Source organism: Abramis brama (genome assembly GCF_963993115.1).
Source record: "Abramis brama genome assembly, chromosome: 22".
NCBI classification, from domain to species: domain Eukaryota; kingdom Metazoa; phylum Chordata; class Actinopteri; order Cypriniformes; family Leuciscidae; genus Abramis; species Abramis brama.
The window spans coordinates 23,018,798-23,031,950 of NC_139984.1; the positions used below are offsets into that span (position 1 = coordinate 23,018,798).

General features: G+C 35.7%; 2 protein-coding genes across 2 annotated transcripts; one reads left to right on the plus strand and one right to left on the minus strand.

Annotated features, from left to right (window-relative positions):
• Positions 1–305: 305 nt before the first annotated feature.
• On the plus strand, positions 306–10,884 carry dnajc11a (DnaJ (Hsp40) homolog, subfamily C, member 11a). The gene is made up of 16 exons (XM_084099281.1): positions 306–437; positions 1,270–1,399; positions 1,594–1,667; positions 1,809–1,910; positions 1,990–2,127; positions 3,614–3,736; positions 3,849–3,922; positions 4,051–4,240; positions 4,340–4,425; positions 5,509–5,625; positions 5,713–5,868; positions 6,073–6,142; positions 6,365–6,422; positions 6,522–6,664; positions 9,334–9,463; positions 9,643–10,884. The coding sequence occupies exons 1-16, from the start codon at positions 366–368 to the stop codon at positions 9,663–9,665; spliced, it is 1,686 nt and encodes a 561-aa protein (XP_083955407.1). The 5' UTR covers positions 306–365; the 3' UTR covers positions 9,666–10,884.
• Positions 10,885–11,001: 117 nt separating this feature from the next.
• thap3 (THAP domain containing, apoptosis associated protein 3) lies at positions 11,002–12,695 on the minus strand. Its single transcript, XM_084099282.1, has 4 exons — positions 12,390–12,695; positions 12,092–12,287; positions 11,833–12,006; positions 11,002–11,740 (listed from the first exon to the last, which is right to left on the minus strand). The coding sequence occupies exons 1-4, from the start codon at positions 12,461–12,463 to the stop codon at positions 11,480–11,482; spliced, it is 705 nt and encodes a 234-aa protein (XP_083955408.1). The 5' UTR covers positions 12,464–12,695; the 3' UTR covers positions 11,002–11,479.
• Between the last annotated feature and the right edge of the window lie 458 nt (positions 12,696–13,153).

Below are 13,153 nucleotides of genomic sequence, written 5' to 3' on the forward strand. Positions count from 1 at the left end.
TTAAAGGTAGTATAGGCAATTTGTTTTATAAACACTTTTGTTATACTGATTGAAACTCTCTTCACATCCTGATAGCAATCGATTATAGAAGTGGTCTAAATATTAAAACATGTAGGCTACATCTTCTTTGGAAGTCACAGGACCAAAAAATGTTCGTCCATTCGGTCCGAATGCAATGATTCGATGTTCTACCTGCCTGTCAACATACTACATTGGGACCAGATTGGGACAGGCCCAAAGTAGTCACCCCAGCTGTTCCTCCCATCCTGAGGGTGGCACTAAAGTCCTTCATGCGCTCCGACTCTACACACCAAAGATCAGCGTAGTTTGATCTGGCGCTGGGGCGGGGATGAAAGGTGGTAAATATGGCGGCGGCCTTGGAAGAAGATGAAATCGACAATGATGACTATTATTCTTTGTTAAACGTCCGCAGAGAGGTATGACACACTCTTGTTAAATGAGAAGTTTAAGATGAGAGAGCCGCAAGTGAGTAGTAAAAGCAGGCGTTTCACATATCGCGCTCTTAAACAGGATCCGACAGCATGCCGTTAAGCTATGGCTCAGTCAGCAGCACTCCGTGACCCTTGTTTATCATTGGAATTTGACTGCATGATTTCTAATAGATCTGACACATATCATACCTAAATGCCTTCTGTTCTTTTTAGACTTAAACGAGAAGCACGGGGTATAAGCGATTCTTGTTGACACTTCACAACTGCAAAAGTGAAACTGTTACCAAAGTATTGACTTCAATCACGAAAACTCAACAAATGACATTTAAACTTTCATTGAACCGTTTTCTGAGATATTTTTTTCTTTGCCAACTGTTAAGGTCATTTTAATGAATAGTTGACCCAAAAGTGAAAAGTCTATCATCATTTACTCAACCTCAAGTTGTTCCAAACCTGTATAACTTTCCTCTGTGGATATGTTATGCAGAATGTTAGTGACTGACATTCATATTTTGCCATACAATCAAATCAAATGGTGACTTTGACTTTTTCATTTTGTCAAACCTCAGTGGAACAGAACAGAAGTACAAAGGTTTGGAGAGGGAGAAAATTATGACAATTTGCATTTTTGAGATAATGGTAACTAGCGTGCACACAAAAGTCTCGTAAGGTTCTTGATTACCACTTCTGAACTAGTTTTTAGAGTTGATTTGTGCGCCTTTTTATTGTATATTCCTCTCCAAAGAGCAACGCTGAAGTTTAGGTGTATGATGATGGATCTGAAGAGTGAACAGTTTCTTTTTAATTGTATATTCAGGCCACACAGGACGAGCTCAAGGCTTCATATCGCCGCCTTTGCATGCTCTACCACCCAGACAAGCACAGAGATCCAGAGCTTAAGAGGCAGGCAGAGCAGCTTTTTAACTTGGTGCACAAAGCTCATGAAGGTACAATGTTTTTGCACACTCAGCCATTTAATGCCCCTGACAAAGCAAGACACTTTTGTTGTATTATGTGCCTGTTTTTATTATCAAAGAAGTGTTTTGTAATGTTTTAGCAGACAGCTTTTCTTTACTGTAAACATAAGTTTTGAATACCAACTCATGAATATTTGATGATTGTGATTTATTTGCTTCTGTAGTACTAAGCGACCCACAATCTAGAGCAATCTATGACGTATATGGGAAGAGAGGGCTGGATGTGGAAGGATGGGAGGTAAGTTGAAGATTCAGAAGACTAATAAATGCTTTAGCATTCGTTCCATAGTTCTATTACATTTCAAGCAAATCATTTTCCCAGTGGACTTATGTGTCATCTTTTTTTGTGCTCACTACTACACAATAAAATGATTTCTAGGTTGTAGAGAGGAAAAGAACGCCAGCAGAGATCCGTGAAGAGTATGAGCGACTTCAAAGAGAGAGAGAGGAGAGAAGACTACAGCAAAGGACCAACCCCAAGGTTTGACCTAATGCCTTCAAAGCAGTATCCGCTGTCAACATTAATACAGGTCTCGTTGATTGTTCGCTGTCTCACTCAGGGGACAATAAGCGTGGGTATTGATGCGACAGACCTCTTTGATCACTATGAGGAGGATTATGAAGAGATCTCTGCTGGTGGCAGTGGCGGTTTACCGCACATTGAGATCAACAGGATGCACATATCTCAGTCCATAGAGGTACAGTCCTTACATGATGTTTCTTCTGATGTAAACCTTCATAGATGCATTGTTGTTTAAAGGTTTTGGTCGGTACTTTTTTTTAAGAATTAAGGAGTTAGATTTGCTCACATGTAAGGCACTGCATGGTCTGGCCCCTCAGTATCTGTCTGCGCTTTTAACTTAACATACTCCTAATTGTCATTTGCGCTCCTCTCAAGCTGGTTTACTGGCTGCCCCACAGATATGTTTGCGATCTGTAGGGAACAAGGCTTTCTCATCCTGTGCTCCTAGACTCTGGAACCCTTCTCATTATAGAGATGCACAGAATCTAAATCTTTTTAAATCTAACCTAATAGCTTTTTTTCCTTTTTTTTAGATCAGCTTTTTATTGATGGTTTTAACTACCGTAATTGTATTACATTCTGTTGTATTTTTATCTGTCTGTTTTATTGTGTAAAGTGCCTTGAGAAGCCACTTTAAAGGCGCTATAAAAAATAGTTTATTATTATATTAAATTAAAAAAAGTAATTGATCAAAAGTAACAGTAAAGATGTTTGTAATTGATCAAAAGTGACAGTAAAGACAATTATGTTACTGTTATATGTTATAATGTTATTTATATTTCAGTCAAATCCATGCTGATCTTTTGAACTTCCTATTCATCCTGAAAAAAGTGAAAACGATTTCCACAGAAATGTTAAAGGGATAGTTCACCTGAAAATGAAAATTTTATCATCACTTACTCGCCCTCAAGTTCGTTCTTTTTTCTGTAGAACACAATAAATATATTTTGAAGAATGTTGTTAACCTGTTAATGGTAGCCATTGACTTCCATAATATGAAAAAAATAAAATACTATGGAATTTCTATGCATTTTTGGGTGAACTATCTCTTTCAGCAACATTTAAACATTGATAATAAAAATAAATGTTTCTTGAGCACCAAATATTAGAATGATTTCTGAAGGATCATTTGACACTGATCTTTGATGATGAAAATTCAGCTTTGCATCACAGGAATAAAATACATTTTAAAAAGAAAACAGCTATTTAAATTGTAATGTTTCACAATATTACTGTTTTTACTGCATTTTGCAGTGAGAGTAAACACTTTTTTTTTCTTTTCTTTTTTTAAATCTTACCTACCCCAAACATTTGAACGGTAGAGTAGGCCATCTGTTATTAAATTTTGATTAGACTCTGTGCAATTATTTACATGTAAATATGCTTTCAGAATAAGGGTTAATGGTGTGACACTCATTTTTTTCCTGTTGAATTTGTAAAAAAAAATTCTTATATTTATATAGTCAATAAATTTAAACTTTTGATACATAAATACAAAGAGCACATTTCTTAGAGACGTGTTTTAAACAAGATTTTTCCTTCCTTTTACAAGATTTTTCCCTTTTCTTTATCATGGAAACATATATAAATATATATATGTCATTGACCCTGATCTTGATACAATCATAAGTTTGATATGCTGTCTATCCTTGCTCTCATAGGCCCCTCTGACCACCTCAGACACAGCCATTCTTTCTGGCTCTCTCTCCACACACAATGGCAATGGGGGAGGAAACATAAACTTAGCCTTGCGAAGAGTTACCTCGGCTAAGGGCTGGGGAGAGGTGAGGACATTCAGTTAATGTTTTACATACTAATGGACTGGATTATATTGTTTGCTGAGCATGAAACTAAACATGATTTATATCTTATAACATATTTATATGTTTAATACAGGTTGAGTTTGGGGCAGGAGACACTCATGGCCCTCTCTTCGGCCTGAAGATTTTCCGTAACTTGACTTCACGCTGGTGAGTCCATTGCATATCAGTGGTGTTTGAGCGATATGTTTAAGCTTAGAAAATTGTATGCTGTTTTTTTGTTATAGGTTGCATACTATTTTGTGTATTGTGTACTGAGATATATTTGTGTTTTTTAGCTTCACAACGGCTCATTGTGGCATGCAGTTTTCATCCCGTGGTATACGGCCAGGTCTCACTACTATGCTTGCACGCCACCTAGACAAAAACACTATGGGTTATTTACAGTGGCGCTGGGGAACTCAGTCTTCCATGAACACCAGCATCGTCAGGGACACCAAAAGCAGTCATTTCACCTTTGCTGTGCAGGTCAGTTGCTGTTTTGCACACACATTCCCTGATCTTTATGCCAAAGTTTTCTTTTTCCAACCACTGTTCTTAGGACTCACCACTTTTTTATCACCATAGCTGGGAATTCCACATACGTTTATTATGATGAGCTACCAGTACAAATTCCAGGATGATGATCAGACCAAGATCAAGGGCTCTGTCAAGTATGTATCTGTGGATTGCTGCCTTTGTCTTTTTGTCTTTTATTGTTTTTTTTCTTTGGCTTCATTTACACTTTTAACCAAAAATCTGGCACTTAAAGTTTAAACTGTGTAGTGGTAAAAATTTGTCTACCAATTTTTTTTTTTTTTTTTTTAATTAGGCTATCATTATTCACAGTATTTTTTAATTATTATTTATTTTAATTGTGATTTTTATTATTTTATGATGAAATTAAGATTCTCCCAATATTATATTTTGGACACTATTTGAAATCAAAATTACTTTTCATAATTTTGCTGTATTTGAAGTGGTTTTTTTTTTTAAAGAATATTGTCTATATTGTGATTTTTGTTATACTATTTTTTTGTGTATTAGAATATTGTGCTATTATGCTATTATATTATAAAGTTGTTGACCATCCCTATATACGTATTTTATCTTTTTGCAATTTTTTTGCATCCAATTTGGATAAAGTCCTATATGTATCTTGTCTGACCTCTAAATGCTTGTATATCTGATTCTCATAATCTCTGTAATATCTGATTATGATAGGCTCAAGTGAGGTAACTAAATGCATTGAATTCCCTAAATGTGAATCATAATTGCATGCACAAATATAATTAGCTATAAGAGGTATTTTAATTTTGTTATTTTAGAAATAATAAAATGTATCTATGTAAAATTCGCCTTTCTTTATATTCGTGCAGTCTGTTTTTAGTTTTTTTTAGTTTTATGTAATTATAAGATTTGGTTCAAGCTTTAGTTGAAGTTAAGTTAACATTGTATTTTTGTTTGATGCTTATTATACATTTTTGATCAAATATGGCGAACACAGCAGTATTGTTGTGGACCCCCTTGAGGGTTGAAGACTGCTAGTCTAACATAAATATATAAACAAACAGGATCCGTGTATTTGGCCTTGCTGTGTAAATGCAGCTTCTGTGACTGATATCCTAGATTCTGTGTTCACTTGACCTGCAGATTATTTGTGGTTAGTCACAACTAATCAATTGTCCTCTCAAATGTCTTGATGATTCACATTTTCTGTTTCTATCCTGTTAATATAAACTGCACTTGTGTTGCAGGTCAGGGTTTTTCGGTACGGTGGTGGAATACGGTGCAGAGACTAAGATCAGTAGGCACAGTGTCCTGGGTGCTACTGTCAGTGTTGGAGTACCTCAGGGCGTCTCTCTCAAGATCAAGTAAAAAGGCTTTTGATCATTTTGAAGCTGTTTCCCATTAGCAGTTTTTCAGTAGCTCTGAAATTGTGGTGTTTTTGTCTGTCCCAGGTTGAACCGAGCGAGTCAGACGTACTTCTTCCCAATTCACTTAACAGACCAGCTTCTACCCAGCGCCGTGTTTTATGCCACTGTCGGACCCCTTGTGTTCTACTTGGCCATCCAGCGGCTGGTTATCAGACCTTATGTTCGTGCTCAGCAGGAACAGTAAGCCTTTTTAGCTGATTACATCGCAGTCACATTCTCCACCTATTTCATTTTGTTGTCTTTTATTGGCCAATTGACTTCCAAACACTCTTCTCTAACGTTTATCCCCTGTGAGTCTGGAAAATAATATACTGAAATCCTTTTAATGGCCATGAAACAGAGTAAATGAGCAAATGGTGAATTAACATTGAACCTTTTGTTTAGGGAGCTTGAGAAGCAGCGGGAGAGCTCGGCATCAGACGTCGCCAAGAAGAAGCAAGAGGCAGAAGCAGCTGTGAGTTTATAATGTCTAAATACGCTGCAAATAATTTATAATGCATGGCCGTTTAAAGTGGTCATAACTTTCACGGCAGGCGCTTTGTGCTCGGAGAAACAATGAGTTAGCGTCAGGCTACTGTTCCTATCTGCACATCAGTCGCTGTGTCAGGGTGATAAATGTGTGCCTTCACTATGTGCATATACAAGCAGTCTTACTTGAAATCACTCTTTTCTCTAGGTTCTGCTGATGCAAGAGTCTGTGCGTAGAATTATCGAAGCGGAGGAGTCCAGAATGGGTATGACCGCATAACTCCCAATAACATTGGGTGTGATCAAACTATGATTTAAACTTTGTGCCAAATGAGGATTGGTGACTCAGTAGTGTTGTATTCCAGGTCTGATCATCCTCAATGCCTGGTATGGCAAGTTTGTGACAGACAACAGCCGTAAGCACGAAAGGGCAAGGGTCATTGATGTCACTGTGCCTCTACAGTGCCTGGTGAAGGACTCGAAGCTCATTCTCACAGAAGCTTCTAAGGTAAATCACAGTTATACTTGCTTTGTCGTTTGTTTTCTTCCAAAAAACAAATAACTGATGAGAGTAGCGAATTATTAGAACAGCAATGAATTCACAAAAAGGTTTCTCTAGTTTAATCAGTTGTTTAGGCTTCCTGTCGCGTGATTTTGCTTTTGAAATATCAAATGGTTAATGGTTATACAGTACTTTATTTTGTAATTCTGTACTGAAAGAGGGCGGAAATAAACTACAAGTTAATGTAAAATTATAAATAAATAAAAAAGATGCAAATGGACACAAGATCAAAAGTTTTAAGTCAGTAATTTGTTTTAAAGAAAAAAAAATCATTCAGCAAAGAAGCATTAAACTGATCAAAAGACAATTGACAGTAAAGACAATTATAATGGTACAAAAGGTTTCTATTTCAAATATATGTTGTTCTTTTGAACTTTTAATTCATCAAACAATCTTGAAAGAAAATGTATCACAGTTTCCACTAAAATATTAAGCAGCACAACTGTTTTCAACATTGATAATAATAAGAAATGTCCCTTGAGCACCAAATCAGCATATTAGAATGATTTCTGAAGGATCATGTGACACTGAAAACTGGAGTAATGATGCTGAAAATTCTGATTTGTCATCTCAGGAATAAATTATATTTTTATATATATTAAAATGATGGCTTTTAACGCATACAATTAATTCAAAATCTTTAATGTGTTAAAATTATTTAACGCAAATAAATTGCTCAAGGACGTGAAGTTGCGTCATTTACGTAAATTACATTTTTTTTTGTTTTATCAACATGTGGTCCTTTTCAGTATCACAACTTGACTTGTCTAAAATGTAAACAAGCTCTTTACTGTTGCACTGTACACATACTATACACTGTGAATTCTGAAAAAGTTTTTTTGTTTTCATTGGTGCTTTGGTGTGCATAAATTTAAGAATTATATGTACTCCTTATATCATTTGGATATTAAAGTGTACTTTGACAAAAGTGCGACAAAATGATCTTATTAAGCATAGATAAATGGTGTATGCTTAATTTCACAATAAGTGTGTGCGATTAATCACGATTAAAAAAATAATTCTATTAACAGCCCTTATTAAAATAGAAAACATTTATTTTAAATTTGTAATATTTCACTTCTTTTTTTTTTTTTTGATCAAATAAATGCAGCCATGGTGATCATAAGAGACTTACTTCAAAAACGTTTAAAGAAAAATCTTACCTACCGCAAACTTAGGTAGTAAGGTAGTATGTTTCCTTAAAGGTGCCATAGAATGGATTATTTTATTATTTTATAATGTTTCCTGGGGTGCCCTTATAATGTTAGTATGTTTTTTAGATCAAAATTTGTTATAATTTAGAAATAAAAGGCATATTTCCTAGCCTGATTTCATCCATTGATTTGAACACTCTGTTTGAAGGGGCGTGTCTGCTGTGAGACTTCAGTGTTGTTGCCCACTGCTGTGATTGGCTGACATGCTTGCATATGAAATATCTGGCATTACATGTAGAGCTATCTGGAAAACTTTTACTATTACAGCTTTTATATGTTTTTACTATTACAGCTATCGGGATTAACGAATCATGAGAAGTTTTTTTTTAAGTATTTAGATCTATTCCCATCACATAAAAGGTTTCAGTGATGAGCACTGAGCAGATGACAGCCTGTTGATCGCGTGAATGAAGATCTTATCACTGCAACGCGATATACTGATGCATAAACAGTGTTGAACGACTTTGAAAGAAAGATTATCTGTCTGAATATGAACAATTACACATCAGAAATTCACATAACCCACTGGTTCTCCAGAGGCTCGGATGAAGGAGCAAAAAAATATTTTTGTGTTCATTTGTACAACCAAACACTGAGCAACTGCCATGCTTCGTTCGCTCGTTTGCAAGCCATGATGTCTCTCGAGGAAAAAACAATATCGCGCTGGATCTAGATAACACAATGTAAATTATCGTTAATAAAATCCCTACTTGCCGCTTGCGGGAATATAACGTTAGTTGAAATTGCCCCCTTCGTCCGTTTGAGACGCCGAGAGAAGCCTGGCTGCTTGATATTGTTGTAACAGTCCGTGGTGAAATGGGCAGAGCACAAGGGCGTAGATTTGGTTTGAACATTGGGGGGGTTGGTAACACTTTACAATAAGGTTTCATTAGTTAAAATGAGTTAACTACATCAGTTGACATGAACTAAGAATGAACAATACTTCTACAGTATTTATTCATCTTAATATTGATTTCAACATTTACTAATACATTATTCAAATTAAAAGTTAAACATTTCTTAACATTAGTTAATGCACTGTGAATTAACGTGAACAAACAATGAACGACTGTTTTTATTCACTAACATTAACAAAGATTAATAAATACTGTAACAAATGTATTGCTCATTGTTAGTTCTTGTTAGTTAATGCATTAACTAATGTTAACAAATGAAACCTTATTGTAAAGTGTTACCTAAATAATGTCAGTCTCAACATATTGGCCTCAAATGTACTAATGTTGCACTTCTAATAGTGTTGTACAAAATGTTTAACAAACTGTTCTGAAACGCACAAAAATTATACAAAAAAACAAACCTTGAGAAAGTGGAACTGCTCCACCCTTAATGTTAAGCACTGTTGCAGTTATTAATTGGTTGTTTTTGCATTAATGCCCTCAGGCTGGTTTACCAGGCTTCTACGACCCCTGTGTAGGTGAGGAAAAGAGTCTGAAGATGCTGTATCAGTTCAGAGGTGTGATGCACCAAGTTTTATGTGGTGACACAGAAGCACTCAGGATACCTAAACAATGTGAGTACGCAAAACAAACACAACAGTCTGCAATTGGTTTTAGAGCATTTCTTTTAATCCATGTAATCCTGACTTCATGATGACTTCAAATTTTAATTGTGTTTAGCAGCAGTGAAGATGAATGCTATTCCCAATTGTATTTTAAAAGCCCATGTTCTTTTCTTCCCTCTCTCTTGTAGCCCACAGGATTGATAATGAATGACAGTTAGGAACATATATCTCTTGAGCTAAAAGGGACAGCTTGGACTGGTATAGACTGATGAGAGACAGATGTTCTGGAGTAGTGCCCTGGAAACACTCTGTGCCCATTAAAGTCTTCATATACCTATTTATCCTTTATTTTGTTCTGTTTTAAATGATATTCTACATGATGTCTGTTTGCAATTTAGAACATTTAATTGGAACATTTCATTTACTGGATTTCCACTAATAAAATTATGGCCTTTCCAGAAAAAGCAAGACAAAAGATATATTTTTGTGTTGGTAGGCCTCATAACCATTTTTAAACAAAGCCCCTCTTCTTTAAATATGGATCCACAACAGTGCCTGTAATCAGCACTCACCAGAGAGAGCTATTTTACCCTCATTACATCACAGAGAAACCATTGCTGCTTGATCCGACTCACTAAATCCCACAGGAGCTGGTGTGTACCCCAGCTGTCAGCCTTCTTTCTGTGTCTGACTTTTTGTACCACCGGCTTCTAAATGAATGATCTTGCAAGTGTTTAGGAGGCAAAGCATGTTCTTAGTGAAACCCTGACTGCTTAATCATCTGCATTATTTTTCTCTTTTATCCCATCCCCTTGAGTCTAATATTTGGAGGCCCACCTCTCGCACTCCACGTCTGCCAGCAGTGTCATAGGAATTAAAGGGGCCAATACACACAATATGCCGGTACTGTCAATGTGTGCTGGTTGAGGAAACAGAATGTGAATTAAATCTCAAGTAGGGCTAGTCTCCCACCTTGTGTCCAAAGACTTGAATAGCAGTGGATAAAGGAATAATGGTGGAACATCCTCTGTTTGTTTTTTTAGGCTCAATCTCCCTTAATCCCTGCATTTTAGTGCCATACAGGAAAGATTTACACCCTTATAACAGTCTTTGGTTGATTTAAACTTTTTGTTGCCTTTTTTGGTATTTGGGGTCTTTATGAAAGCAAATTAATTTCTGTCTTGATCTTTTATTTGAAAGACTGGCTGTACGACACCTCTTCGTTTCCTTTTTGATTTCTATAATTTATATGAAATGTCCATTCTGCACACTTGCCATTTGAATGATGTTAAAAAAGACGATCTATAATTGTTTGCTGGAGTATTGGTTTTGTTCAAAGGTGTTTATTGTTATACTTTACCTAATTGCCTACCATTTGCAGCAAGTATAGACTGTCATTTTTAAAATAAATCATCAAGGAACAACAGAAAGGTGTATTGTGTTTAAATGGTGTACACAAGAATCAGATTTGTATTTAAAAAAAAAAACTTTCATGTTTCCTCAATTTATTAGCGGGGTGATATTTGATTTGATAGAAATATCAGTCAGAAATATCAGGTATAACTTTACAATAAGGTTATGTTTAACTACATTACTTGACATGAACTAAAAATGAAAAATGCTTCTAAAGCATGTATTAATTTAATTTCAACATTTACTAATACATTGTTAAAATCAGAGGCTGTATCTGTTAATATAATGGACCAGAGCTAATATGACCATGGAACAGTTAGTTAACAATATTAACTAACATTAACCCAGATTTATGAATACTGTTACAAATGTATTGCTCATTGTTTATAACTAATGGGACTTGGGTGTTTCACATAAGTCCTATCAAAACCAAAGCACAGTAAAGTTCAGATTTAATTGGACTTGTCTAATTACTGAAAAAAACACATCACTTTTACCCCTTTTGAAGAAACATATTTGTTGCACACAATGACCCCTTCACATGACCAAAAGTTCAGACTTCTTCATAGTTCAAAGATGTTTGTGCAACCCGAAGTCTTTATTACTGCTTGACTAGGTCTTGGGACCACTGCCACACTGTACTGGGAGCTGTGAGCGTCTTTGGAAATGTGTGTGTCTATAGCTGAGCTGTTGACGCAAAGTCAGAAGTTCTCTTTGAGCGTCTTGCAGTTTAAGTTTCATTCTTTTTATCACTCTGCGTTTGGTCTGCAGCCTTCTCTGTAGCCATCTGTTGGCATCTAAAATGTCAAACAGACGGGTTTTGGTCGTGCATGGGTCCAAAAGGGCATAGGTGTGGTCTGCGGCAGCTAAATCCTGTTTAAAAAAAAGAAAAAGAAAAACATTTAATGCATAACTATTGTATATACACAGATATATAGGTGTAGGTTTTAAGATAAAAGATTTACCTTTGTGGTTTGACAGTAAACCTCTACATTATTGTGAAAGTGTTGAGCATCCTCAAGCATTTCTTCATTTTGGGCATCCTCAGTGAAAGGATGGGTATTATCAGGTGAAATGCCATCACATTTATCAGCAGCAGATTTTAAAGCCCTCTTCAGCCTCTTCCTAGAATTATTTTGCTGACGGTAGAAAGATGACAATGAGACATAGATGAAAAGCACATTGGTTGTATTTAAGATAATGATCTGCTGTGATCTGATTTACCTTTGCATCCTGATGTGGGACTGCAAAGAGAGTTGGCACTGCGTTCCACAACAGATTTTTACGGTTGCCCAAACCACTGAAACAGTCCGGGGTGAAATGAAGTGAACAGATAACCATGTGCTTCCTTGGCTGAAAGTCGTCACGTCCAATGTTATCTAACCATTGTCTCAGAACCGATGGTTTGCTGAAAGGGAACCTGACAAGGGATGATGGTAAAAGTCTTGCAAATATTTCGGATACCTTTTTAAATACAATGCCCTCAAATCATCATGACAGTGAGCTATCTATCATTACCTACCTGTGGAACGTGATCTCGGAATTTTTGTTATTGTACCTATTTGTGCAATTATATGCAGAACAACTTTTCGGCATCTTTGCCCCGAACAAAGATGGCGGCTATCAAAAGCCCCGCAGTGTCTCAAAGGCTATAACATGAACATGTCCTTTGTAATATAATGTATATATCAAATAATACAGCAATCAATAAAAAAGACCACTCTGAGCCAACATTTCCTTATTCACTAAAACAATCCTTGAAACGAACTGAATTATATGTATTTCAGTATATTTTCCGGTGATTCGTTTTTCAAAATAAAAGTCCAAGGGACGCAAATGCACTTTAGTAACTAATTTAACTCTTCCTTTACACATTTAATACGTCTGGTAACATTTATGATTTAAAAATAATAATAATTACAATCAACTATAAAGGGAAGAGTAGATTTCAAGTGAACATTTTTATATAAGACTCATAATCAGAGCTGTTTAATTAAAGTTCCCCCTTTGAAAGATAATTATGTCATAGAGGAAATTATGTCAATAAAAGGAAGCATGTAAAACATGTTGTAATACAGTTTTCACATTTAAAACATATAATTATTATTTAATTATAACGCTCGTTCAATCCACAGGACCTTGACATTTACTTTTTCTTTGCTGTATTTTACTTTGAATAACGCTTTGATACGTTTGACATCGTGTTATGTAGTAGACATCCATAGAGAAACTTTGAAGCACAAAAAAAAAACTAATTCTAGTGTGTTCGTATCTGTGTCGTGCTGC

Excerpts from the sequence above, each read along its gene's own strand:
- thap3 (XM_084099282.1), bottom strand. The coding sequence starts at position 12,463 with ATGCCGAAAAGTTGTTCTGCATATAATTGCACAAATAGGTACAATAAC. Across the intron at positions 12,288-12,389 it reads TCCGAGATCACGTTCCACAG|GTTCCCTTTCAGCAAACCAT; the intron begins GTAGGTAATGAT and ends ATCCCTTGTCAG. Across the intron at positions 11,741-11,832 it reads TTTACTGTCAAACCACAAAG|GATTTAGCTGCCGCAGACCA; the intron begins GTAAATCTTTTA and ends TTTTTTAAACAG.
- dnajc11a (XM_084099281.1), top strand. The coding sequence starts at position 366 with ATGGCGGCGGCCTTGGAAGAAGATGAAATCGACAATGATGACTATTAT. Across the intron at positions 3,737-3,848 it reads CGGCTAAGGGCTGGGGAGAG|GTTGAGTTTGGGGCAGGAGA; the intron begins GTGAGGACATTC and ends TGTTTAATACAG. Across the intron at positions 4,426-5,508 it reads AAGATCAAGGGCTCTGTCAA|GTCAGGGTTTTTCGGTACGG; the intron begins GTATGTATCTGT and ends CTTGTGTTGCAG.